General features: G+C 42.7%; 1 protein-coding gene across 11 annotated transcripts in view; it reads right to left on the bottom strand.

The window, feature by feature from the left end:
• The window catches only part of NHSL1 (NHS like 1), a 164281-nt gene that overhangs the window by 79331 nt on the left and 57851 nt on the right, over positions 1-27099 (bottom strand). For 2 of the 11 annotated variants that reach the window (XM_048935459.1, XM_048935455.1), the window contains exon 1: positions 17304-18048. The exons of 7 other annotated variants lie outside the window; for them this stretch is intronic. In XM_048935459.1, coding sequence (XP_048791416.1) covers positions 17304-17508 — 205 coding nt within the window. In that variant the 5' untranslated portion in view covers positions 17509-18048. Of the gene's footprint in view, positions 1-1801; positions 1874-3207; positions 3239-3368; positions 3405-17303; positions 18049-27099 lie in introns of those variants that run through there. 2 more of the 11 variants (XM_048935457.1, XM_048935458.1) reach the window with 2 other exon arrangements.

Raw genomic sequence — 27099 nt, forward strand, 5'->3', positions numbered from 1 at the left:
TGCCACGCAAAGAATTCTGGCAGATGTAGCTGTTAAGACCAAGTTATGTGAAGACTTCCCTCAGTGGCAGCCCACAGCTGCCTCACAGCTGAAGGAGGAAGCAATGGCATGGATGGGGACGGGAAAAGAAGCGGCACAGAGAACAGCTTGGAAAGAGCATAGCAAAAAGAGTAATTCCATGGAGTACAGGAGAAACGAAGAACAAAGCAGAGAGCTTATCACCACAGGCTCACCAGCTTAAAGTCACACATCTAAAATTTAATTCTTTAATTTGCTTGTATTCATTCCACGTATTTTCATATTGCTTTTTTATTTTGAAGATTTGCAGGTAAGGAGCATCCTCAAAGTTGTTTTCACTACTGAAATCGTGCATATGACAAAGAAATAGCCACAAAACGAATGGATCTGACTCACAAGCCCAACTGTGGTTACACACAGTTGAGACAGGATTAAAAAACTGAAATGAAGTCAGGGGAACAAATACCGCACGATCAATCAGTTCTTTTCTTAGATTTAAGCTAAATCCTAAATTCTAGACAGATTCTTCCATTTAGATGACTGCAAGTCCTTTCCCTCACTTGGGGTTGCTGCACATTAAGATAAAATATATTAAAAAGAAGAAAGGAAGTTTTACAAAATTTTGCTTGCCCAGTTCAACTTGGAAAATGTATTTGTTTAAAGAGAAAATCTGTTTCTGATTTCAAACATTGGATATTTTATGAGAACACTGCCAAGAAAAGAATCCAAGGAATGCCTTTACATGCACAGAACACATGAGACAACTGGTGAGCAGGCCTGTGATCCTTTAAACAAATAAATAATAAAACAAAATCTCCATTTCTACCATGAAGCCCTTCTCTAGGGAGCAAGCAGCACATGCCTGGGATTTTTCATGGATAACTTCTATCATAACTTCTTGCTATTATTAGTATAAAAGACTTCCCTCTCAAATCCACAGCTGTAAGACAAGCAACGATGGAAAATACTTCCCATGCACAGGCCAGCAGTAAGCACAAATGTCTGCTTCACAGTGTTTCTTGGCACTACTTTCCTTCAACCAGAACTATAAACCAACGAGAAACTCCAGGCAAATATCACAGGAACGTGACCTCATTTTTAGCACATGCCAACAAATTGCAGCTTGTGAACCTTCGAGGAATCGAGCTTTTTGGAAGAAAAGAGGTTTCAATCTTCCATTTATCTCTAATTCCAAATTGTAACAATCGTTTTACGTTGCACTATGGGTGCCCAGCTCTGACCACGCACTGATGCAGCTCCTGTTGCGTGTACCAGGGTGAGCTCAGCAGAGCCATGAGAACTGAGAAGCACAGGCCACCCTGGTGGAGAGGCAGAGGCATGTACTGCCCATCTCATTCTCTCCCAAGCATCTCATGGATAATGGGGAAGGGGGTTGCAAGGACGGGCTCTGAGCCACTGTGCCACCACTAGGGACTGTGCAAAGAGAGTAGAAAAGCTACAAGAAGGAAAAGAAAAACAAGAGGCAGCTCCATGGCCAGGCCCCTGAAGATACATGGAGATGTGGTTTTAAAGAAGGGATTTCATCAACTGATCCTACACGCAGAACACACCCACACCCACCAAGCTCACCAACTTTGTCACTCCACAAACTCACCACCCACAACTTGTAGTATCAAGGCTGCTCATCAAAAGACTGAAACCCCTCTTCCCCCCCCCCCCCCCAAAAAAAAAAAAGATGGGAGCCAGGGCAGTGTGTAAACAACTTCACCACCCCTCCCAAAGCCTTCAGAGCCTAAACAAAAACAGTATCTGAGAGACAGACCTGCTGTGCAGCTTCGAAGACAAACAAATCCTCCCCCTCGATGAGTACCCAAGCACTTCTCTCCAGCACATGCTGAGGTTAACAGAAAGAAATCAATATTAATGCCCCAGCTGATTATTTCAGGATCCTCATTTTCAAACCAAAATTAATAATGCACTGCATGGTAACCAGTGCTCTTCAAGGTAGGGAGAAGGCTACTGTAAATTAATAAAATAGTGGTTTAGAGAATACAGTATGTAAGGGCATGCAAAGAGGAAAAACACTCCAAATACATGGCTATTCAACACAGCTCCCCAGTACCTTGGCGTGTTTGAAGCACGGCCCTACTGTAGGCTTTGTGTCCTACAACAACAACTTGCCTTACAAACACAACCTGAACAATTTGAGAACAGTTCCCACACATTCATCTAGACATGCATTAAAAAGCATGGCTACTTTCACTTTATTTTAAATTTCACCATACAGAATTATTGCTGGGCTTAGGGCTTCTCTGAAAACTTTGCTCCTGGGTTCATTTTCAACCAGATGCTCAAAAATACAGAAGAGCAAGTCCTACCAGCTGCCTTGTTACCCAAAATGGTTTATCTGCTATGCTCTTTATTTAAACAACTTCTGGTCCGTATCTTTAAGTTAATGCTTTAAAAGGTTTCCACTGTCACTGTTTCTAAATTCCAGTGATCCACTGAATTATGTCATGGACTGAAAACCCCTTGCTCTGCAGTTCAAATAGAGCTGTTTTGTTTTGGTTGGTTGGTTTGTGCTCGGTACACAGCAGCTATTTCATTTAAGACAAACCAATACGCAGCAAAATCGTGCCATTACATTAATTAAGGTTTTGCCTGGAAACACGGGTTCACTACTCCAAAATCGGCCGGAAAGAAACTTCGTTTCTGCTTTTTCATTAACGGTTGGCAAGTGTACCGAGATCCTTAGCGCAAATAGGAGCCATTGCGAGAGGGAAAGTAATCGGCGTTTTGAACAGCTCCGAGAGGAGCGAAATACTCAGAGCACGGGCTGACAAGCAGCCAAGCATTGAACCCGACCGGCTATTCTTTCACTGGGAAAGGGTGTGTTTTACAGCTCCTAAACTCCTCCTTACAACAGCTCCGCGCTATCGGCTTCCAACCATCGCACCTCGGTAACAAAAAGCTGCAACAAGGCCGATTTTGAATAAAAACATTAGCAGAACGTTCTCAGGAATGCCAATTAAAACCCTCGCTCCCTCCCTCCTTCCCTCCTTGGCCGAGCACACCCCCGTTCCCCGAGGCTCTCCAGCAGCCCCTCTCCCTGCTCCTCCCGGGCCCTGAGACCGCCGGGAGCCGAGCCCCCACTCCGCCACACGCCCGTCCTTTTGTCTGCCGGCACTGCGGCATCCCCGCGGGCTGCCCGTCCCGCTCCCTGCTCACAAAAGGAGCAATACATCCGCGTTCTTCTCGCTAAAGCGTTGAACAAACGAATCAACTTTTTTTTTTTTCCTCCCCCCTCCCAAAGGCTAACATCTCAGCGCCCCTCCTCCATCCCAAACACAACCCAGCCGGAAACGAGCGCGGGGCTCGGCCCCGCTCACCCTTCAGGCAGAACATCCCGCACCGCTTCGAGCCGCGCCGAGCTGAGCTCCCGAAGCCGCCGCCGCTGCCCGCCCCGCCCGGCACCGGCCGGCAGATGCAAGGCGGCTCGGGAAAGGGGGAGATGAAAGGGCCGCGGTCAGCTTCCGTCCATCCCAGCTGCTCTCTGCATGTGCCAATTAACGGGCAGGCATTGAATCGTATCACCAAAGCTGGAAAAGACCTCCAAGTTCATCCAGTCCAACCGTCCACCAACTACCAATATTTATCACTAAACCGTGTCCCTCAGTACAACATCTAAACGCTTCTTAAACACCTCCAGGACAGTGCCTTAGCCACCTCCATGGGCAGCCCATTCCAGTGCTGATCACATTTTTGGAGAAGAAATTTCTCCTAATATGCAACCTGAACCTCCCCTGTGGTGCAGCTTGAAGCCATTCCCTCTGGTCCTATCACTTGTCACACAGACCCCCACCTCGCCACTGCCTCCTTTCAGGTAGTTATAGAGAGAGCAATAAGGTCTCCTCGGAACCTCCTCCAGATTGAACAATCCTAGTTCCCTCAGTGGCTCCTCTTAAGACCTGCGCTCCAGACACTCACAGGAGACCTAGAGGAAGACAAGTGCTCAACCTTGGGCTTTTGTTTTTATACAGGACGCAAATTACAGACCTGCGTGATGTTCATTTTTATAGGGCCTGACCCTAAACAGCAAAGTAATGTGGGAACAATGCAAGGTAAGGGTCAGGGTAACTCCCTCGCTAACAACTGAGAACCGCAGCCCTCTGCAAAAGCATTACTTGTCCTAAAATTCCTCAGTAAAGCCACAGTGTGATAAAGGACATAAGTAAACACAATGTCTTTGGGAAGGGCTCCAGAGAAAAACCCTGGTGCAGACACCTTAAGAACAGGAGTTTAGACCACAGATGCTGAGGCAGAATTCATGAGATGCCGAGTACCATTAGGAATGCTTAGGTCTGAAAGTAGCACATTTCAGTGATCTATCATCGTGCAAGAAAAGTGGCTTCATTTTATAGCAGGCTAAGAGTAGGATTCTGCATCCAAAACATGGGGACATTGCCACAGAGCAACCCCAAACCCAGAAGCGGTTTTTATACAGCTCAGCCTACCTGTTCTTTTCCAAATTCTGACAGAAAGGTTCCAGACTAATTTCAAGACTTCTCTATGCTCAAAGAAACAAAAGGCCTTTTTCTCTTAATTCTGTTTTGTGGTGTTCCAGGCATACACGCACAACTTCCTATCATAATACTTCAGTGGGTTCCAGGAACAAACACTCCATATAGGCAAAACAAACAGAACCATATTGTAGCTGGAGGAAGGTTACTTGGATACCAGAGGGATTTAAAGGTTCAATCTTGTTAAATCTACTCATTAATTACCTGGAAGGGGAAGCAAGCAATGCATCAGTGCTACTCACAGGGGACTGGGAGCAGCTGCAACATTCTGGTGGGGATTGAGAAATACCATGGGGATCACAGACGTGAGCAAAAACGCACTAAAGAGAGGCAAAACCAGCAATGAAGCAGCATAAACACAGTGGGGAAAAAATGTTAATTCAACAAGCAGCCACTCTTCAGTACTCTGTTCTATCCATCATCTTTCTGCCTCATCAGTAGCAGAGAAGCTTGCATAGGATCCTCTAGTCTGGAATTCTGATATCTGTGGAAAGATGAAAGGCTTCAAAGAAAAATTGAGGTAACAAAATTAAAAATAAAATACAAATGTGCAGATTTGAAAAGGGGAGCAGATTACAAACAGGCAAACAGCAGTCCAGCATCTATTTCTATTACCTGAGGGGATAGAAATGATGGTGTGCTGAAAAGTCAGAAGGGAGCACAGGAGTGGTCACACGTGCCCTCTTTCCTCAGAAAATTGAGGTAAGACCATCACAGAATCACAGAATGGCCAGGGTTGGAAGGGACCTCAAGGATCATGAATCTCCAACCCCCCTGCCACATGCAGGACCACCAGCCTCCCCATTTAATGCAAGACCAGGCTGCCCAGGGCCCCATCCAACCTGGCCTTGAACACCTCCAGGGACAGGGCATCCACAACCTCTCTGGGCAGCCTGTTCCAGCACCTCACCACTCTCTCTGTAAAGGATTTCCCCCTGACATCCAACCTAAATCTTCCCTCCCTCAACTTCAAACCATTTCCCCTGGTCCTGCAGTTATCAGCCCTTTCAAAGAGTTGATTCCCCTCCCCTCTGTAGGCTCCCTTTAGGTATTGAAATGCTGCAATGAGGTCACCATCCTTAGAAGTCAACTCAGTACACCTTTGGTGTGACACTGACACGTGTGGCTGCTGTGCTCCAAATTCTCTGCAGCTTTACTCTGTCTTCTAAAAGCTGCCATGGCCATTCTGATCAACTAACTGGCTGCTACGTAGACTGGCTTCATAGAGGAGACCATGGCTGACATAGAGAATTGTGCATTCTCCACCTATCTATACAAGTGGTTGTGGTCACCTGAAGAGTAGCGTTCCAATCACAAGGAGTCTTGACAAATCAAAGCTTGTCTTTCCAGCACAAGAAAGACATGGAGTTGTTGGAGCAGGTCAAGAGGAGGGCCACCAAAAATGATCAGAGATGTGGAGCATACGAGGAAAGGCTAAGGGAGCTGGGCTTGTTCAACCTGGAGAACAGAAGGCAGAAGGCTCTGGGGAAACCTCTGTGGACCTCCAGTACTTAAAGGGAGATTACAAACAGGAGGGAGAATGACTTTTTACGGGGGCAGATAGTGATAGGACAAGGGGGAATGGTTTTAAACATTAAAAAAGGAAATTAAGGTTAGATGTTAGGGGGAAATTCTTTACTCAAAGAGTGGTGGAGAACTTGCCTACGCTGCCTGAAGAAGCTGTGAGTGCCCCGTCCCTGGAGGTGTTCAAGGCCAGGCTGGATGGGGCCTGGGAAGCCTGATCTCATGGGACATCTGATTAAACACTTTTTCCTTTCAAACCAAAGTCTGTAGAGATGCACGTTTCTGATACCATGGATGAATGCTAGCCAGCTTTTGAAGGAGATTTTCTAAAGCCTAAATCATTCTGACATATTTCCCTTTCAAACTGTGTGTAAAACACACTAGCAAACAAACAAAACAAAATCATCCTGAAAAACTATCCAAAGAAAACAGCTGGAGTCAAAATACCATTTTGGACTTGAAGGCTCTCACAGCCCAACAACACTGCCTGTCTGCAGCCAGCTCGGCCCCCCCCCCCCCCAAAAAAAAAATCAGTGTCAGAGCTTGCTGGGCTGAGTGGTGGCCACAGGATGGTAACAGAGTAGAGATGGAGGAGTTCAGCCCCAGGATGGGCTGAAAGGGATGGTCTCAGCCCCAAAACTGAGCACCAGCTGACAGGACATTAATTTATATTCTGATAAGTAACACTGAGTAGTCTTCTAACTGCAACACAAGAGAAAATATTTGCTGCTGTCTTTTATATTTCATATTATTACATTACCAATTCCACCTGAGGAATTTTTCTCTGATCAGAGTGGAGTTTCCTCACACAGTGGGGAAGGAAAGAAATATTTTAAAAATTATTGTAGAAAAAGAAATTTATTTGGAGAAGGCCTAGCAAGACAGCAGGAGGCAACAAGGCTGTGTCCTGTCCTGCAGAAAGTAACATGAGGGAATGATTTGCAGTGAATGGACCTTCCCAAACTATCAGTGCTCCAGCTATAGCACAGAGCTATTCACACACTCTTGAACTTGCAGAAACAGGAGTTGGCCATATCTCAAAAGAATGGCATGAGAAACTGCATTTTCTAAGTATTCAAAGCAAGAAGAAAATTTAATCTTGAACACTTACGAGCTACAGAGTGGAACTAAACCATTTAAATATCTGAAAGTGCTGCCCATCATTAAAACCATCCTTTTCCACTAAAACTTCTGAAACAATTTCAAATTGTTTTCTTTCGTTAAACCTAAAACACTGTCATTTCATTTGAAGTAGGCACCTAGATCTACTTCAGCTGTATGTAAATCCAGGAGCCAAATTTAAATATATATATATATATATAAAACAGGTTTTCAAAAGACACCTTTATTTCTGTTCCTACCATACTATAGCTATAACTGGTAGAGTTTACAAGTAGATATTATACACACATATGAAATTATGACTTCAGGCTACTGCTACAAAAAAAAGTTAATCTGTAATAAACCCAGCAGTCCCTGAAGGTGAAAAGTACTTGGCATTAAAAACAGTGAAATGAATGAGTTTCAGAATGGGCTATCTTCTGCCTTAAGTGAGGAAGAAAACAAATAAAATGAAGCCATGAATCAGTTTGCCTTATCTTTTGTTTGCTTTACTCTTCAGAGCAAGGGCACAGAAAGGGCAAAATCTTTTTAAGAGTTGCTGCAAGACAAGGAAGGAATCTGCAACCAAGTTCTCCAAATTCATTCAAATAAAAAAATCATCCTTTTGCCAGGGCTGTGTTTCAAATTGTCTTTGATTAATTGATACAGCAGAGCTTCGTCAATAATGTTTATTAGTAAAATAAAACAAGATAAGACAGAACAAAGAAAAACCTGTAAGCACCTTCATTTGCTCAGTCATCCATGCACAGCTCCAGCAGGTCACCACAGGGATACCACATGGGTTTCCCATAGGTTGGTCCTTCACACTGGCAGGGTCTTTCACCTGCTGAAGAATGTTTCAAGGCACTGGGGAACATGAAAATCAAGGGTGGCAGTAAGGACACCTGGAATTACCTTCATTACTGCCCTTTTTTTAGGCTAGAAGGCAAATCACACCTTAACAGGTCAGAGCGACAAAGACAACCATACCCTTGTGCACAAGGAGGAGAACAGGCTGTCTCCCTACATATGTACAATTATAATATGACACAACCTCATACAGAGCAACCATCCTTTCTCTACAAGCTCCCCGAGGCTGTCAAACACAGGACAAACACAAATAAACAAGCAGAAAAATCAGTTTCCATTCTTGTCTAAGGAGCTTAACTGTGCAGGCAAACCATCAGTACAGGCTGGGAGCAGTTTTCATTCACACAGTCAGAAATGCTCATTTAATGAACCACAAATAGCTCACTGAAATATGAGGCTTGATAAAACCTGCACTACTTCAAGCAATTCTCTTTAGGGACACCCAAGTAATTGAATATGAACACGAAAGTAGTTGCTCTTTGGTACTTGCTGTCCTTGAGCTGCAAACTGAGGCAGTGCCTTCATCTGGAGCTGTGTGCAGAGGGACACAGCAGTGGTGTGTGGGTTACTACAGCACCATGTCAGGAAACACTACTGGACCCCTACCTGTCCCAGCTCCTTCCAAGCTACAAACCTGAACCAGCCCCCAGCTGTGTGCTGTGACTCCTCCTGGGACAGAAGCGCTCCGCCCCTTCATGGAGGTGCCTGCATGTGTGTGTATGAAGCACAGAGCAGGGAGAACTAAATGAGCTACTTCTCATTTGACCTGATTAATTTAATGGGTTTGCTGCTTTCCTCTCATCTCTGGCAGGTGTTCACCTGGGATGAGAGGAACTGCAATTTCCTCATGTCGGGCTCAGCTCACCATGCCCCCGGCTGTGCCACCCACTGTTCTCCCTTCACAGACATGGGTCAAGCTGGCTACAAGTCAAACGTATGTTATAACTGCTTCTGCCATTGCACATCACAATGACCTCTTCTTCATTCTGAGACAGAAGTGTATCATAAATAGCACTACATGCATTATTCAAGGTTAATAAAATGGAGTTAACAACCCCTGGATGAAAGTTTCCCTGTAAGTGTACACCATGCTATAACCATCCTGACTCATCTGCTCTTTAGCACTGTTGACATCAACGGAGAAAAGAAGATTTAAAAGAATCAATGGAAATTACAAGCAAGTACAGCCTCTACTTCATTGGCCTCTTCACCTGTTACAAGCACTGAAATTAGGCATGGCTGACTGAAGTTACAGGTATGTTTTTTCTATAGGCCTCTCTTTCATTAATACAGTCACTGAGGAGCTGTAGCTGCCAGTATCACATCAGACCTGCATGTGTGGCTAATGGACATAGCCGTGGTTTGCACAGTACCCTGTGATCCAATCTGCTTTAGTGTTTGGTTTGACAACTGAGCAACTTTGTCAAAAGCCTTCCATGCAGTTCTCACATCTTTTTGTTTTGAGTGATTCATCTGCAAATTGTACACCAATTGCAATGCATTTAATTCACAGCTCATAGCTCCCTTTAGTGCACTGCAAGGCTCAATGTCCAGGGAAACCATCTGCCTCAAGAAGACACAGTGCCAAGTAGGAGTTGTTGCACCATATGTAAGGGAAGCTCCAGAAGGAGCAGAGGGTATACATATTAATTACCTTTCTCTGAGATGGGGAATGTGCAGTTCTCTCAAGTGTCCAAAATACATCCTCACGTTGATGGTACGCTTTGCACAGATATCACAAGCACTTAAGCCTTACATTTTAACAGATCACTTCAGTTTTAACTTTGGAGCAGCAAGCTACACATAAGGTTATAGTTGAGTTTTCCTTTCAATTCACCAGAAACATGAGCCTTCTAGCTATGAGAGGGAAAGAAGGCTGGTAGATAAATGAACAGATAAATGTCAGCAAAAGAGCAGGTGGATGGATAAATGGCTGGAAAATCTAGAGCGTAATTAGCTTTATTTTGTTTGAGATTCTGGGGATAAAAGACAAGAAGAAAACATATTTCACAGTTTAAATTACAAGCTGTCAAATCCCCTTTTTTACTAGTTCCAAATAGTGCAATAGAAACTATATACTCTTGCAAAATTCATTAGCTTCAGTCATTAAACCACACTCTTATCTTTCAAATTCACTTTGTTTTGTTTTGTTTTTTTCATATGCAATAGAGATCAGAAAAGAAAAACAAGGAGCTATAATATTTGCAATGTCCTGCCAGAGTGGTGAACTACGACCACTCTGAAGACAAAAGCTCCCTCAGTTTTAGGGGACAGTTTACGAGCAGTTGAGTAACAACTGCATGAAAACAGAAAGATTTCAAAATAGAAAACAGAAGATTTCAAATATGCTAGTATTTTATTAGCAGGGAGTAGGAAAGCACATACAGTGCATTGTTTCCTCTCAAATGCTGCATACAGCGTCCTGTGGAAAAACATCCACTCTGTTTTATAAAATACAGAGAGTTAAGAGGAAAATATGAAAGTCAGGCAAAACTAATGTCTCCTCTCTATTGATAGGGAGTTATCCAGATTTTTTAGCCTAAGGATTCACTGAATTTAGAAGAGAGGTATCCAGGGAAGAAGAAAAGAGACGTGTATGAATCATGAAATACAACTTGAAAATATTCATAAAGCTCAAAACTACACACTCAGGAAGAAAAATCACAGCACCCTGTTCATTTCTCCATTGCTCAAAGAAGCAAGCAAATGCTCTTCTGTGAAGAGCACTGCTCTGGCTACTGCTCTAATTCAAACGTCACGTTAAGCTAACCTGCAAGATGAGCTGGATTGTGATGTCCTTTTCACTTCAGAAATGCACAGCAAGCACTGGTGCTACTCTGTTTGATTTGCATTTCCCAAGATTGTGCTCTGCTATAGAGACCAAGAAATGTCCCACTGGAGCTACACTGCAAGTGAGATTCAAATTGAGCCATGGAAGATAAAAGCAGTGTCACTTCAGAGGTGAAGATGCAATTCCATAATAACAGGTGCCATAAATGAACACCTAAAGGAACATCAGCAGCACAAAGCTGCTAAAAGGAATCAGCATCTTCCCTGGGAGCTGCAGCCACCAGTTCATTCTGGGGGATAGGAGTTATTTATGCTATAGAAATAGCAAGGGATTGAAATTTGGCAAGGGTTTTATGAAAGAAATAGCAACAATGGCTGGATCCATGGTTTTTTTTTATAAAACAGAAGTAGAGATGTGCTCTTGATTAAATGATTCTGTAACGCCTATCAACATTTCTTACTTGAACCTAATCTGTTTCTGTTGCTTGCAAATTTTTGAAGAAGAGCCACGTTCAGATCCCATGTACAGCAACGTTTGCCAGAAGACACAGAAATGAAGGAAACGTTTTGATTAAATTTGCAATTACGTACAACCATGCAAAAGTTGCTACTTCCAGCTATAGTTAAATAGCGGACTTTCAAATAGCTCCAGCTGTTTTATCAGCAGGAAGGGTTTTGATTGCCACTGTACATCACTAAAGTTTTAAACAACCCTCTGCTGCACAACCACACAAACACACTAAGACAAATTGTGCATGCCTTGGTAATTTAAGCAGTATCTCTGCTCCCTGCTGAGAACTGCTTCCACAAATGCATAACATCCAATAGTTTCAGCTACAGAACCATCAGCCTTAAATACTAAGACACAAACCAGGCCATACAGGTTAATTGCTACAAATGCTGCAAATACATACGAATACAACCAGTTTTATCTTTGTGTGTAGAACTTACATGTGGAAGAAAAATCGATTACAAGATGAATGACTGAGCTTCATATCAAATCACTCATTTTTTCCACTTAAACGTTTAGATTTGTATATGCTTAGTCGTATGTAAAATTGTCTATAAAACATTCACTTCTTTTTCCTAAAGACAAAAAAAAAAAAAAAAAAGAAGTCCACAAAAAGAATATAAACCATGCAGTATTTGTTTTGGAGCTATTCCAGTCTTTTACACAAATGCTTTTTGAGGTTTCCATAAATGCTTATTTATGAAGTTGCCAGAAGTTTGAAGAACCACTTTCACAGACACAAACACCCCACCACTAAATCCATCAAATCTTCTGACCTCTAAAAACACCACCAGTTCCCTCAGGTTTATAGGCCTTTATCTATGTATTAGCTGATAAATTTTCTTCCTCTTGAGCACAAGACCTCCTGCAAAAAGCTTACAGAAAGAATCCTCGCTAAATAATTTTACATTAGAATAGATTAATGATTAAGTGATCTTGCTTAAAGAGACTTACCATTCTTGTTACTTTTACATCTCTTTACCAAGGAAAACATGATTACTGCTCTTCTGCAAAATCACCTCAGTTGAAATGGAATACTTCAGAATTGTGTTCATGACTTAAAAGCAAAATTTTTAAATCCATTTGGACTTTATAAAAAGACCATTTCTACGCTTTGAGAATCAAGATCTACAGTGATGTTAGATGTCAGAGCTGCAAATCCCAAAACTGTGCTTTCTCCAAGAAGCACTGAAAATACAAGCTTCCCAGCATTACAAAAACTCGTTGCCTAGAGTCCTGACTGTGCCCTTGCAACACAGAGGAAAACTTATCATCTGACATTGCCAAACTTGTATGATGCTACCAAACACTGAACAGTACAGATGGCATAGATGGGACGGGGAGGGGGGGGGGGGGGTGAATGGTTTTAAACTGAGAACAGGGGAGATTTAGGTTAGATATTAGAAGGAAGTTTTTCACTCAGAGGGTGGTGATATTTCTAAGGTCAGAGCTGCCATCAGGATGACAGAATTCCCTCCATCAGACACACTACGGTGGCACCAAGGGCTGAACCCACAAGGAGCATGAATTTAAAGAAATTCCCACATTAAAAGCAAGTTTGAAGTTTGTACTGGTTTTGGAAGGAGAAAAATAAAAGCTATGCCAAACACTTTTATATTAAGACTTGGCCAACGGACAATAAAATGTTAGTGGCTGCCACCTTTTGAACTGTGTTTGAATTAGCCTTTAAAAGACCACAGTTACAGGAGAAAAGAAATTTCTCTGACTAATGAGTCCAAAGAAGTTTTTCAGGTAGAGCAGCCTGAGGTAAAAAGCAGCCAAGTCTTTTGACTTTCTTGTGGTGCTGAAGGGCTGGAAATCGACCAATTGAAACAGTGGTAGCGGGTGAAAAAACAGAGAAATAAGGAGAGACAGGAGCCTGGAGGAGAGGAGAAAGCACGTGTGGGTGAAAATCTCCTTTCCACCCATTGCCACCTGCAGACAGACCTCACAGGGGTCACAACGCAAAGGAAATCACACAACAAATACAGTCAGCAGTCCGAGTGAATGCAGGGCTCCAGAGGAAAGTCCTGCCTGTCACACAGCTCCATGGGCCATCCCTGTGTTGATAAGAAAAAGGAAGGACAACCAAACCCAGACTTGGTGAGGTGTTCTGGAGCTGCACTGTGACCTGTCTTACTTTCTGCCAAGTCAAGGTAAACACGGCAAGATTTTTGCCACAGAGTGACTCGGGTGTTATCTCTGAAGTTAATTTGCTATGTCATGCCTGCAGTAACAGGAAAGGTCTGGAGGGGAAAAATGTTCACATGAATGACTTTTATATACTTCCTTATGCCAGAAATAATTCTTTACGCACTCGAGTGCCTTCTATCCAGTTTCAAAAAACAACTCCAGCAGTACTTTGTAATACAGTTTTGGTTTTTTTTAAGGAAAAATCTGCTGTGAGCTACAGTTTGAGGACACCTGGCAGCAGGAGCAGCAGCATGCCTCCACTCTCCCATACCTGCCTCTTCAAAGTTCTCCCAGGAGGAGTACTTTTCTGTGAGGGAGACCAGGCTTGCATCCCTCACACAGAGAGCTACCTTGAGCTCACAGAAATGCCTTGCAAAGCCACAAGACACAGGTCAGCAGCACCAGCCATAGAAGGCAATGACAACCAGGCAGGTTGACTCAAGGAAGGAAAGTTCAGATTAGATGTCAGGGGGAAGTTCTTTACAGAGACTGGTGAGGTGCTGGCATAGGCTGCACAGAGCCTCCATCCCTGGAGGTGCTCAAGACCAGGCTGGATGGAGCCCTGAGCAATCTGGTCTAGCACCAGATCTGAAGGTTAGTGGCCCTGCCTATGGCAGAGGTGCTAGAACCTGATGATCCCCAGGATCCCTTCCAACTCAAACCATTGTATGATTCTGTGCTTCAGGGACTTCCACAAGCTGGGAACGCACCTCTGGACTTTGCTTTACTGACAACTCATGCACAGCCATGTGTGATTCTGCCAGTTCAACGTGTGGGTAAGGAGCTGACTGAGGCTCACCTCTGCCTTGCCAGGTCATTCATTTCTCCAGTGAAAAATAAAAAAACACCTCACAAATACCACCCTCGCCAGCATAAAGAAATATTATGCTTCCCCAAAACATACTGTTGCATATTAAAAAACAAACAAACAAACAAACCAAACCAACACCAAAAAACATATTAAAGAAGAGAAGCACAGAAGCAACAATTTGTTCTCAAGTCCTTCAGCTTGAAGGGCTGAGGAAGAAGGATCCGTGAGATCAAATAACCAACCTTTATTTTGCTATCAACTTTCATTGTCTCACTTAGTAACTGCTTCATCAGATGTGAAGTCTAATTGCTAGCATGGGTTCCAAAATGCACTCTGCTATTCTGAGGGTTTGAGTAATGAAGCATGAACCATCAGACCTAAACTGTCTTCCGTGCAAACAGAGTTCAGCAGAGCAGGACATCAGGGTGTGCCCCATGTTTGCAGTCAGCATTTACTTTTTGTTTCTCTCGCTCATTTTAAATTGACAAATCCAGCCAATCTCACTGCCTGCTACTGTTTGCAAGTCTCAATCTGCAGCCAATGCAGATTAGCCATTTTGCTGGTGAAATACCAAGCAACACATGCTGCCTTGTGCTTGTCACCTAGCAGCCTCACGGGAATGCAACATGAGACGGGAAGAGCAATGAAGCGGCAGAAGAATAAGAGGTTTAAAAAGACAGGAAGAGAAACAGCTCAGAAAGAAATTGAAATTAAATGAATTGCTTTTCTATTAACCCTCCTTTCTGTACATGTACAGTTAGCCAAGGAAAAAGGTAGAAGAACCGGTGATTTGCCAGGCTCTATCAAGGAACACTGGAGGCAAAATTATTTTGACAGATGAAATTTTAATAGGTTTTCAGCTATCTTAAAACAAACAGTCCAATTTCCTATACAGCAGTATTCACTCTCCCAGGCTGCTATCCATTTCACTTTTTTCTAGTCTGCTTTTGCCTCAAACCACGAAGGTTAATTTGACTACTAACGACAATACTGTTTGGAGTCCTCAGTTTTAAAAAGGCTAGCAAGCCATAATGCTACAGTCCAATGGAGCAAAGCTAAGTATTCATTTATCAGACATTTTTGCCCTTGTAAACAAAGCCAGGACAACTCAGCCAGGTAGAAACACTCAAACCACTCCAGTGCCACGTGAGCCTGACCTGCAGCACTGTGTGAAACATTTGCGGCTGTGAGAATATGGCTGATACAGCCCAAACTCCCTTCAGCCTTGGCATCCTCTGCCAGTTTGTCAGCTCCTTCCATCCAGAGTCCCAGTCAGTCAACAGCACATAGAACAGATTTTACAAGTCACATGGTAACCTATAACCCTGTATAGGGGAACGAGCCCCTCATAATCATTACCTCCCTCTACCTTCCTTTCAAAAATAATGTATTATCATCCCAATAGGAGAAGGCACATAAGCTTTTGTAGCTTGCTGCCCAATTACGGAAGGAATTCTGCCCTCCCCCTACAGCCTGCACAATGGTTTCTCTATGTAAATCACACATACAATAACGCTCTCAGAAAAATTAGTACACCATTAATCCATCAGTAAAGCTTCCTTCGCCATCTCTGCCTTGTGGCGTCAGTTCTGGGTAAGGAATGCAGCATGAGAAACTTTATAGAAGTTAGGCAGCAACTGGCATCAGATCTGACTTGCTTGCCAGATCTCAAACATGCTGAAAGCAGAGCTGATGATGCTGCACAGCACAAATATGATAACAAAGTGAAAATTATAGCAACCAACTGTAAATGAAATCTCCTGTTGTAGAATTCTGTCAGCAGTGAAAAGGGTTAAAAAACAACCTTCAAAGCACAGATGAAATCGTCTCCTAGCGTACTGAGAGCAAAGCACAAGTGTATACATCCTGTGTTAGTGTTCTTGCTTCCAAACCATTTACTAAAGCCACAATTTATTCTGACTCAGAACTAAAATTCTGGTCAAATAGCTACTAACTGCTCCCAGAAGTAAAAAGAAATAAAAATCACTTTGAAGTTCAAACAGAGCCTGCCTGCTCTTACAAAAGAAACCTTACAGCAGAATTCAGTCAGCCTTACATTTTCCATTAACAAGCCAGTGCTCTGGCAGCACTAGGGGGATTACAATCAAGTCACCAAGTCATTTTGTCAAGTATTTTTAAAAACACACATGCGCATATATGCACGTTACAGTTTGCCAGCCAGCAAATGCCCAGGTAACAGTAATTCATCATCGCGTCAGAGGTGCAAAGTTCTGAAATTTGTTTTGATTTATGGAAGTATGAGGCAGGTTTGGATAAGAACTGACAATCTCTACTCCAAAAAAAGTCAAAACAAACAAAAAAGCAGTTGTTTAAGGTTTCTGATAAGATATGCTCCATTCTGTGCATTTCCAGGGTTCCTTCAAAGGTGTCTATCCCGCATCCTAGATGTTTCTTCTCTTCTCTGTACAGCAATTACCACTGCCATCCCACCATCAGCTTCACTTTGCATCTCTGATCTTTTCTCAATCAAATCTCATAAAACAAAATACACTTCAAAATTTCCAGCAGGACCACAAGACAATCCTCAAAAAACCACCTGGTGTGTTACAAGAGGGGTCTTAAGGGACTCATGGTATCACAGAGAGAGAGAGGAGAGCTGAACCTGCCCAGAAGACCTGCCACTACTGGCCACAAGAAGCATCAACAAAACTTACCCGCACACCACACAATCAGTACCTTTATGTTTCCTACACAGGAAATCGAAGTTATTTCCAGATTACCATAAGATTCCACAGTTTCAACCTGAGGAAAAACGACCAAACAAACTAGGCAAAGCAGCGCTACATCTCAGCTTTTGTGCTGCCTTCCTCCTCCTGCTCCCACCCCACCTGCAGCTCCCAAGCGAGCAGCTCCAGGCTCCCGGCAGGACCTGAGTGCCTGAACACCGGTATCGACCACGAGGGTGAAAGAGAAAGCGAGTCACCTTTTCTGCGCGGGCTCCTGTAGGTCCAGTTCTCATCATCCTCGTCTACCTGCTGCACGCAAATGGAGGAGAGCTCACCATCGCTGCGAAACAATCTCTTTGTCTGCCTTGACAAGGAGGAGAAATTTATCCAGCTTACAGCACGCGAGAGGGAGCCTGTGTTTTGTTTGAGTTTGAAAGATCTCGAAACACACTCCTTTTTCATTTTCCTTTAAGCCAGCTACCGGCCCTGGTTCCAAAACGACCTTTCTTTAACTGTTCCCGTCTGCTTTCTCAGGGGTTTTTGTGGAAAGCTAAACAATTTCAAAGTGACTTCCATCCAGGTCTCCCCTCGCTGCGCTTACAGCAGCAGTAGTAGTGCAGAGGCAGGTCACCGTGCCAGCGCAGCTCCCCCGGAGCTGTTTGGATACAGCGCTTCGTGAGCTGCCAAAGAAAACAAAGGGGCTGGAAAGCAGCAGAAAGTGGCACCTTGCAGCGGCTCAGGCAAGCATGTAACGGCTGAGCAGAATATAGCACCGAGGCACGTGTTTTCTCCATTCTCCACTCAACAGCAGAAGCTGCAGCTTCGCTCTGTTCCCTGGCATCGCTCTGAAGGAGCGCACATGATCCAACCCACTGCCCTGGTGCATCAGCAACACCCTATGGCAGCAGGCAGGGCTGGCAGACCCACCGTGCTTCCACTCTGAATGCTGGCTGCCCCGCTCTCTTGCGATGAAAAGCCTGACGGAAGAGCTTCAGGAAGACCCTCCTCACAACACAACAGGCTGCACGGCTATCGCTTAGGATTAGAGTGAAATACGATCGGCTCGCTTTCCTAAAAGCACAACCACAGGAGCAAAACTCCTCCTTTCCTCAGGCAGCTCAGTGGCAGTGCAAACTTCTGAACCTTGCGTGCAGAATAGAAAAGCACTTGTGTGCCTCTGAGGATTTGAAGAGAAGGAAAATAATATTCTGGGGCTCGTAAGCTGCACAAGCATCCTGAATAGAGAGTGTTAAAAATGTTTGTGCCCATGTTTCTAGTGATAACATTTAAAAAATAAGGGAAAAAAAAAAAGGACAAGTGCACAGAACACAAAAACCACAAGACACTGCCAGAGATCAGATTCCCACTGGTGTGACAGCTGCTCAGAAACAGGTTTCCCAGCTGTGCCATGTTCTGTCACTTTCTCTTTAAACCAGCATCTGGAAAAAGCACTCCACATTGTGAAGGTTTGAAAGAATTAGACCCCACCAGCAGCTGCTGCAACACCAGTCCTTGCCCTGCACACCAACACCAGTGGAGGGACCAAGACTGGGAGTCAAAGACAATGTTTTGAAGGAACTCTCTGCTTTACAAAGCATTCAGACATCCCCCGTACCAGGTTCATTGATGGGATTTTTCCACCAAAATCATTCAAGTTTGTGTCTGGTCACAAAAGAATACACCTGCACCACCCAATAAAACCAGCTCAAGGAGAAACTGGTAGATGGGAACCCATAAAACTAAATGAAACTAAAAAATGCTATCTATCTGAAGAATAAACATGAATGCCTTAGCATCCTAGTGTTAGCACAAGAACTGCCAGCTTAAGAAAATGAGAGTACAATTTCAGCTATCATGTTGTCGGCCAGGTTTTTGCTATTGCAGAACATGCCCTGATCCCCCAGTAGATGCTCTCATGGCCCTCTGGATTATGCTGCATAGCCTCTTCAAAAATCATTTAAAAACAAAGGCTTTGGCTTCTTCTGAAAGTTATGGTTCTCTGACTCATAATAAGAGGATAAGGTTTAACCCACTGACTGGGAGGCAAAGAGCTAAGTAGTGTATCAGATTACTCTATGAATCAACCAGGCACACCAGAGTGACCTTTGGCTCCTACAACACGGTACAATGGGTTGGCCAACTGTCTTCTGTAAATAATTTAATAGGCTGCATTTAAATTGAGCTCGTCTGGCAAAGTAATGTATACGTACGTACAGTGGTCTTCCACCACTCCCCAAAGTGATGGTGTGGTGGGACTAAGTGGGTGGGGAAACGGGAGCACATAATGTTTGTTAACAACTGCTCTTCTCGCTACATCATTTCTGAGCCCTTCTATCTTGAGTTTTTCTTCTTAAAAATACACCTCTTGTGTTGTTTGTTTATTTATTTATTTGTGTTTCTTGATGAGACAAGAGAGTTTGGTAGAGTTTTGGAGAGGGAATTCTTTTACTCTTTAGACCTTTAATACAGTCTTTAAGACAGTCCATGATCAAACAGGCAGGATTTCGTGTAAAAATCAAAGAAAGTATTTTAAGTCAACTTACTATTTCTTTTGAGAAAAAGCAATCATTGAAATTGCCAACACTGCAACAGACAGGGAATTGCTAGCTACCACAGCTATTATTGTCTGAATTATACAAACCCAGACATATAAAAACTTGGCAGGAAATGCAGGATCACAGATATCCCCTCTTCACTGTGCCTCTTAGGAGCAGATTAGAGAAAGTAACATTCAGGTTAACCCAAACAGCCAGAGTAAATCCCACAGATCTGCCCAGAGTCTTGGCAGCAATTTGATTTTAAGAATTTCCCTAACCTGTCTGAAGCTCTGGCTTTATATTACGCTGCTGAGTCACAACTCCAACAAGGCAAGGGAAAAAAACACTGCTTTAGGTGATAGACCATAACTATTCCACTGTTACTGTAAATACAAATTGCTGACAGCTTGTTCAGAGTTTGGTACAATTTGTTTTATTACATTTAATTGCAGGAAAAGATTGGGATACTCTTATTAGCACAGAATGCTTTTTTTTATCTGCAGGTGATGAGAAAGTTAGGATCATAGAATCAGTCATAGAATGACAGAATCACAAGGCTGGAAAGGACCTACAAGATCATTTAGTCCAACCATCAAACTTATCAGCATACAAGGTTGCAAAGTTGGATCAAAGTAAATTCCCCAAGAAATGTTTCAAGAGAAACAGTATTAACAGTTTGAAAAACAATATATAGTCATTAACACAAATGGAATTACAGGTTAATCCATGCTTTAATCAGTAGCTAAGCACAAGGTTTTATGAGTCAAAAACTTCAGCATCTTACACACTTTGAATTCAATTTAATTGTGTAATACCCTTTGTAAAGCCCTTTGAGAGAAACAAGATACACATCCAATAAGCTTCGACTATTTTCTCCCTAACGACATTGTCATACATTTAAATAAGTTTCATATTTTCCAGGCTATGCAAGTAAAGATGAAGGCATTATTTTGGACTTACTTAATACAAACCCATCTTGGTAAAGACTGCAAAGCAATCACAGAAGAGAAAAACTAAAGCTTGAAGCAGAAATCTAAAATAGTAGAAATCTAAATTAGTCCTCCCCCTAATTTTTTTTTAAGACAAGCAAAAGCAAACCTGCATACATCATCAGGATTTTCACCATTTACCACAGAGTTGTTCTTCAAAGACTTCTCTATAAGTTGTTAAGCAAACACGTATATATGGCTCACAGCCACCATGCTTCCATAAGGCCAGCTAAAGAAAAAAATAAAAAAAATTGCAAGGAAAAGGTTTTGGTTCAGTGTAAAAATTCCATCAAAACAGAAAAACAAAAACCAAAAACAAACAAACAAAAAAAAAACAAAAAAACCAACCACCAACAACCAAACACTGCAGAAGTGCTCTGTTTTTGGTTGGGCAGTGGCTTTTGGCACAATTCATGTGTTAATTTAATTTTTACATTTCCTAGTCTATCATTTATGATGACTCAACCAGATGGCAACAGCAGTGACTCACCATGCAGCTTCCTGGGATAGCAACTGCTCCAACCACCAAGAGGGCACCTCCTGCTGAGGCTTCCTGGGTGTTTTCCTTAAGGTGATAACAACTCATCACCAATCAGTCATAAAACCACTGGGATTAAGCACAGACAAAAAGCTCAGTGAAAGCATCCTACCCATAGACTCAACTGCTCACCACACAGCTCTAGCTGGGGATGGTACAAGGCATAGGGTCCCCGAAAGAGGCCCCAGTGCCACCACATCACCCATGCATGATCACCTCCCCAGCACTGCTGATCACCTCCAGGCAGAGATGTGGGGGAAATTCCATGGCTACAGGAAGCTTGTGAAGCTGACCTCCATCAGTGCTCTCACAGGCATCCTTTAACGCGGTCACAGCGCAAACCCACAGAGTAATCCATATTCCTAAATTATATCCACAGAGACAGAGCGCATTTGAGTACTGCAACAGGGTCTGAGCCATCTGGTTAAGACGCTGGTCCTTTCTGTACAAAGCAGAGAGCAAGAAACTCTTTCCCTTCCAGTCTGAATGGGCCTGAGGAAAATAATAATAATAAAAAAAGAAAGAGCAGAGAAGGAAAAAGGAACAAAATCAAATTACTTGCCCCAGATTGCAGAAAGGATAAGCAGCAAAGCTACGAGAAAAAAAACTAGGTCTCCTGGCGACCGGCCTCATGACCTACTTCAGTATCAGCCCGGTCTCACACAGAGAGCAACACCTATTCGTTGCTCTTATCACAACTGCTACGAGGCCTTTGAAGGGCAGAATTGCAAATCAAAAACTCATCTTTTGCTACTGATTTTGCCATTTTTTTAAAAGCTGTGTATACATACATACATACACTACACCGCAAATGAGCAGCTAAAAGAGAGGCCTCCATACAGTCATGCTGAACCACCTGTACCTCAGGCTTCGCTGCAGATGGCCACGGACGGAGCGAGAGAGCTCTTAAACACCTTTTTACAAGGCACAGAGCAGCAGCATCCCTTCTTCCCATTGCTATACCCCTGCAAGGACTCCCAAGTCACGCAGATCCCAGATAACCGGACTCAGGCAGCTCCCCTAGGTCGCAGCCCGGGACTAGGAGCCAGCAGGTGGCAGCAGCAGGCAGCAAGGTGCTGCTTCACCCGTGAAGGCGAGGCAACGTGATCTAGCTTTTAGCCATTTATTTAGACAAAGCCGGCGTTATCGCTGCTTAAAATGCAGTTAACAATTTTAGTGCTTTTTCGCTCAGGCATGACTAGCCACTAAACAAAACCGCCCAACCGAAAGCTTCCACCCTGACTGCGGCCGCTGCCTCCGCTTCAGCTCAGAGCCACCCTCAGCTCTGATTTCACAACACAAAATCTCTTTTGAAAGCAAAACATCAAAAAATCTCCCAACCCCAGGTTCACTCCCTCTCCCAAGTCGCAGCTTGGCTGTGTGAGTCCACTCACAACTGCTAGCTGATAAATCCCAAGTGCTGACAGTCCATGAAGATTAACTATCAGAAGCACTGCATTTTTAAGGAGGGATTATGTTTTCTGCCTGAAGAATTATTATTATTATTATTATTTTCTTTTCTCCAGCCACTCAGCTACTCGTTGAGTCACAAAAGGTGATCAGTAACAGTTCTCATCAACACGAAGTCACTTGTACAGCCCTGGAGCCAGTCCCCAAGTTGCTGTCCCCACTCACAGGAAGGATGCTCTGGACAAATCACCCTAAGCTTCATGTCATGCTCCTGATCCCCAGAGAAAGCCATGTCCTTGTATAAAATCTCTTCCTGCTTCACTTATATTCCTCTCTGCCTCCGTTTACTTAGCCCTCCCAAACATTATGATGAATGCATACACTAAAACTGCTTCTGAACTCATAAATGTGACTTGCATGCACTGTTGTAAAGTGAACTGTAAGATGTTTACCCTGTACTGTTACATGAGAAATTGAGAAATAAGAGATTTTGATGAAGCACAAGAAACTTGTAAGAAGTTATCCAAGTTTCCTGTGGAAATGCTGACAGCCTTATTAAAAACAACTTGGAACTACTTTAAAAAAAAAAAAAAAACTGTATGAAAAACCCCACTTATTAACATATTACTGAGAACCATTATGCTAGCAGGAAAGTACCCTGGACAATTAAATAAAGGTCTTTATTTCCCACTTCTCTTATTAAGAGAATATCAGGGAAACAAGAGAGAGGACATGTCTTTTGGCTTTGAGGTAGAAAAGCCCTCTGCTGGTTAACATAAGCTAATTAACACACAAATCCAAATGTTTTTATGTTTTGTAGATAACAACCACAAAAAAAAAGAAAAAGGGGTGGGGGGAAATGTGAGTAAGGAAGAAGCAGAGAAAAAAATTGTCAGTGATCTCAGAAATGCTCATTCTGCAGCTCTATTTACTAGATCCATAAATGTAAAGGGTGTTGTGTTGCGCATTTCTGTTTGTGTTTTACACACTCTTTGGCTTACAAAACACACACTTTAATAAATCTTATTAGGTATTTGCAATAATAAAATACAAAAAAGGGAACCTCAGAAGCCAGTGAGATACATGGGCAGACTTCAGGTCTTCAACACCAAAAAAGCAGTTCGTTTACATCCTATAACCAAGTGTCACCATTTGCAAAGGAGACAGTTCCTTCCTACAAATATGAATGCTGTTTGTGCACATCTTTTTGTCTCAAGTGCTCTCTGTTTAAAACATATTTCAAAATTAAGTCCCAGCCAAAACAGTGAAATGACTTGATTTTACTGACATTCCACTTACTTCTTTTCTAGGAGGCAATGCATTAATATAGAGAGAAAGACTGGAGGATCACTTTTAAAAGCATATGCCTAGGTGCAGGATGGTTGTTGCAAGCTTTCAGCGCGTTTGTACGTTTGCATGCCTGCTTAGCCTGGTAAGCACAGAGGAAGTGTTGCAACTCTGGAGAGAATTTGTAAATGCAACCCAGCCCTGCCACGCCCAGAGGAATGCTGCAATCCCCTTTCTTCCCCCAACAGCCTCTAGGTTAAAAGAAACTCATTTCTAGGCGGGAATGAGCACAAAGAATGTTGCTGACATGCAGACACCAGGGAGGAAAACATGAAGTTTGTGTCTCGGTTACTGTCCTACATACATAGTTCAATTTAATTCCAATTAAAACAACCCTGTTAAAAGCTGGATAAAAATGCACGAGAAAACTTCTAAAATAGCATATGGCCTCTGCATGCACTCCCTCTATATGGAGTGTTTGCGTATGTGCTCGCTCCATATGTGCACATCCATGTATTCAGCACAGGCACCAACTGTGACAAACAAGAAAAATTCCCCCCTGCCATTTCCCCTTCTGCCGCATCCAGACCTGGAAGCAACTCGAATTCTGCAATCCTGAAAAGCTTGAATATTTTCCCCTATCAATAGCAGTTTTCAGGTGGAACAAGAACCAGGAATACAGAAGACTGATAGGTAAAGTCACTCTTGCAGGGCTATGGGTCCTCTCAAGTGGGCAGTATAGAAAACGTACAGATGCACAAGAAGAGTTCCTTTTCATCAGCTGCCAAAAGGTGAGGACAGAAGGGAAAGTGAAAACCCTGAGTTATCCTCAGTAGAAAAGAACACAGATAAATCAGGACATTCACACTAGCAGCAGAAGTAATGTTAAGATGCCGCTCAACTGCTGGTGTGTGAAATAAAAAGCCTCAACAGAAGAGCTGTCTAAATGGGGTTAAAAAATGGAAAGTGGCAATTCTTACAGTGTTGCCCTTTTCTGAGCAGAGACAGCCAAACTGTGGATTCGCACTCTGGAGTTTGCACTGCAGCACCTTGTTCACAAATCTGAAGAAAGTGCATCTTCAGGCATAGCACTGAGTGAAATACAGGGTGGGAGGGATAACAAGTGAAAGAGAAATCATTATTATTGAAATTACAAGTATACAAAAATGTTTGTTCATCAGATTCTAATCTGTTGAGAGCACAGAAGATGTCTGCCACAATACTAACATCCCAAATCAGCTTTTCCCAAGAAGGAAAGCAGAATTACGGACTTATCAAAAGCTGTATTCCAATCACTGCTCGCTGTTTCAGGCAGTTACATCATGGCAAAGTTTCATGCCTTGATGCTCATTTTCAAATGAAGCCTCCCTGACATTTCACTATTAATCAGTGGATTAAATTACACACTTAGTGTTCACCTAGGGCTTTTTTTCTACCCACAGTGCAATCTGCTTGTAATACTGTGCTGGCCTGAAAGCAACTTCAAGTTCTTCATCACACAAGTTCTTCAGAAGCGGCCTCTTTAGGTGCCTTGGAAACTGAGTATCACTTCTGCTGAATCATTAACCCCCAAACACCTCCTTCAGCATGACTTTTATGACCAGATATAAAATATTATTCCTACCTATGCATTTTGTTTCTTGTTTACTAAATGAGGTAATGCAATAGGCTCAACTTCAGTCCATGTGTATCTCATGAGGTCTTTCACCTTCTGCTTCATGGAAATAAGGACTGAGGCTCAAGTTTAATACCTGAGCTTCCATGCTGTCACAGGAAGAAGTGGTGCAGCAAGATATCCTGGTGCATGCATGGAAACCATCCCAGGTGCCAGAGCAGTGCATCACAACAACAATATATTTACATGTCTTTTCAGGGAGTGAGGAAGAGGAGGAGGACCCAGCATGGAAGCTAACTCCTTTCTTTCTGTATTCGCCATGTAGGCAGAAGTTGAAGCCACTAGACACAAAAGAAAAAACCATCAAGCTAATCTAAATAAAACATCAAAAGAACATATTCAATGCATATCTTATAAAGGATAGATTTTTATTGTAAAGAAATCAAAACAAAGATTGAATCTGCGTATTCTCCCAGTTCTGCCTGCAAAGTCATTGACACGAGCCCTACTGAACTAAACTCAAACGGAAAACAAATGATGAGAAGTTAGTTATTATTTAACTTGCAATAGGACTCTCTTATTTACAGGCATCTGGCAAACTACCAGTAGTAGAAACAGATGCCCATATAGATATTTCTAAAGAAATACGAGTACAGACACATGAGATTACATACAAAAGAAATTTATGCAGAAATACTTATTATCTAATCACGCGCTCTATCACACACCACATTCTTGTTATGCAACCAATTTTACTCATCCAGAGGAGTACACTGACAAATAAGGAGCATGTTTTATATGCACTTATTCATCAAATAAAAATAACAATGATTTCTAGATGGGAACCACCACATTCTTTTGATTCACATGCCTCCTATACTACTTGTTCTGAACTCATTAGGTTGTCAAGATTATCAAGATTGCTTAAAGAGACAGTATTTCTCCACAGTATTTTTTTCCCTGAAATTCCAAAGTGGAAAATACACCAGCTTTCTCAGCCAGCTTTGGCACAGAGATAATAGCATGCTCTGTGGTTAATTGCTAACTCTCCTTCCTCCAAGGCATTGTGAGTCATCTCTACTTTTCACACTGGTGTCTTCCAAACAATTCTGGGTAAAACTGTGCTACTTCATTCTCACCAAAGACATCATATGAGAGCACGATTACACTGAAGAGATCACGTTAAACAATTTTTTAAAGCATTCCATTAAAAATGTGCAAGGCAAATATTGCAGTAACTATTAATCTAGTCTAAAAATAAATTAAAATTAGCTTCGTGAAAGATATCCTGGCATTTGCTGGCACTTACAGGATTTCCTTCAAGTATGAGCATGGCCAGAGCAAGATTTGCTCTTCTCATCCAATAGCACCTTTTCCCAAGCTTAGACAAACAGATGTTGGGAGATGCTTTCAATCTTTCCTCACAGACAATATTGTTTTCTCATTACAACAAAGCAATACTGAGCTTGGTAGGAGAAAACACCCACTATATTAGGAGCTGTGCTGTTACCCAATCCCAGGCTATTCTGTTTAGTTTAGGGCCAGGAAAAGGCAACAGACTGACAGCTCTAAAGATCACCTCACCTCACTGAAACAAATAAATAAATAAACACAACTTGGCTACAGTACATAGTACTTGCAAGCAGCATCTTTTATCAGTGAATGGATAACCATAGG

Source organism: Lagopus muta, chromosome 2, assembly GCF_023343835.1.
Source record: "Lagopus muta isolate bLagMut1 chromosome 2, bLagMut1 primary, whole genome shotgun sequence".
NCBI lineage: Eukaryota > Metazoa > Chordata > Aves > Galliformes > Phasianidae > Lagopus > Lagopus muta.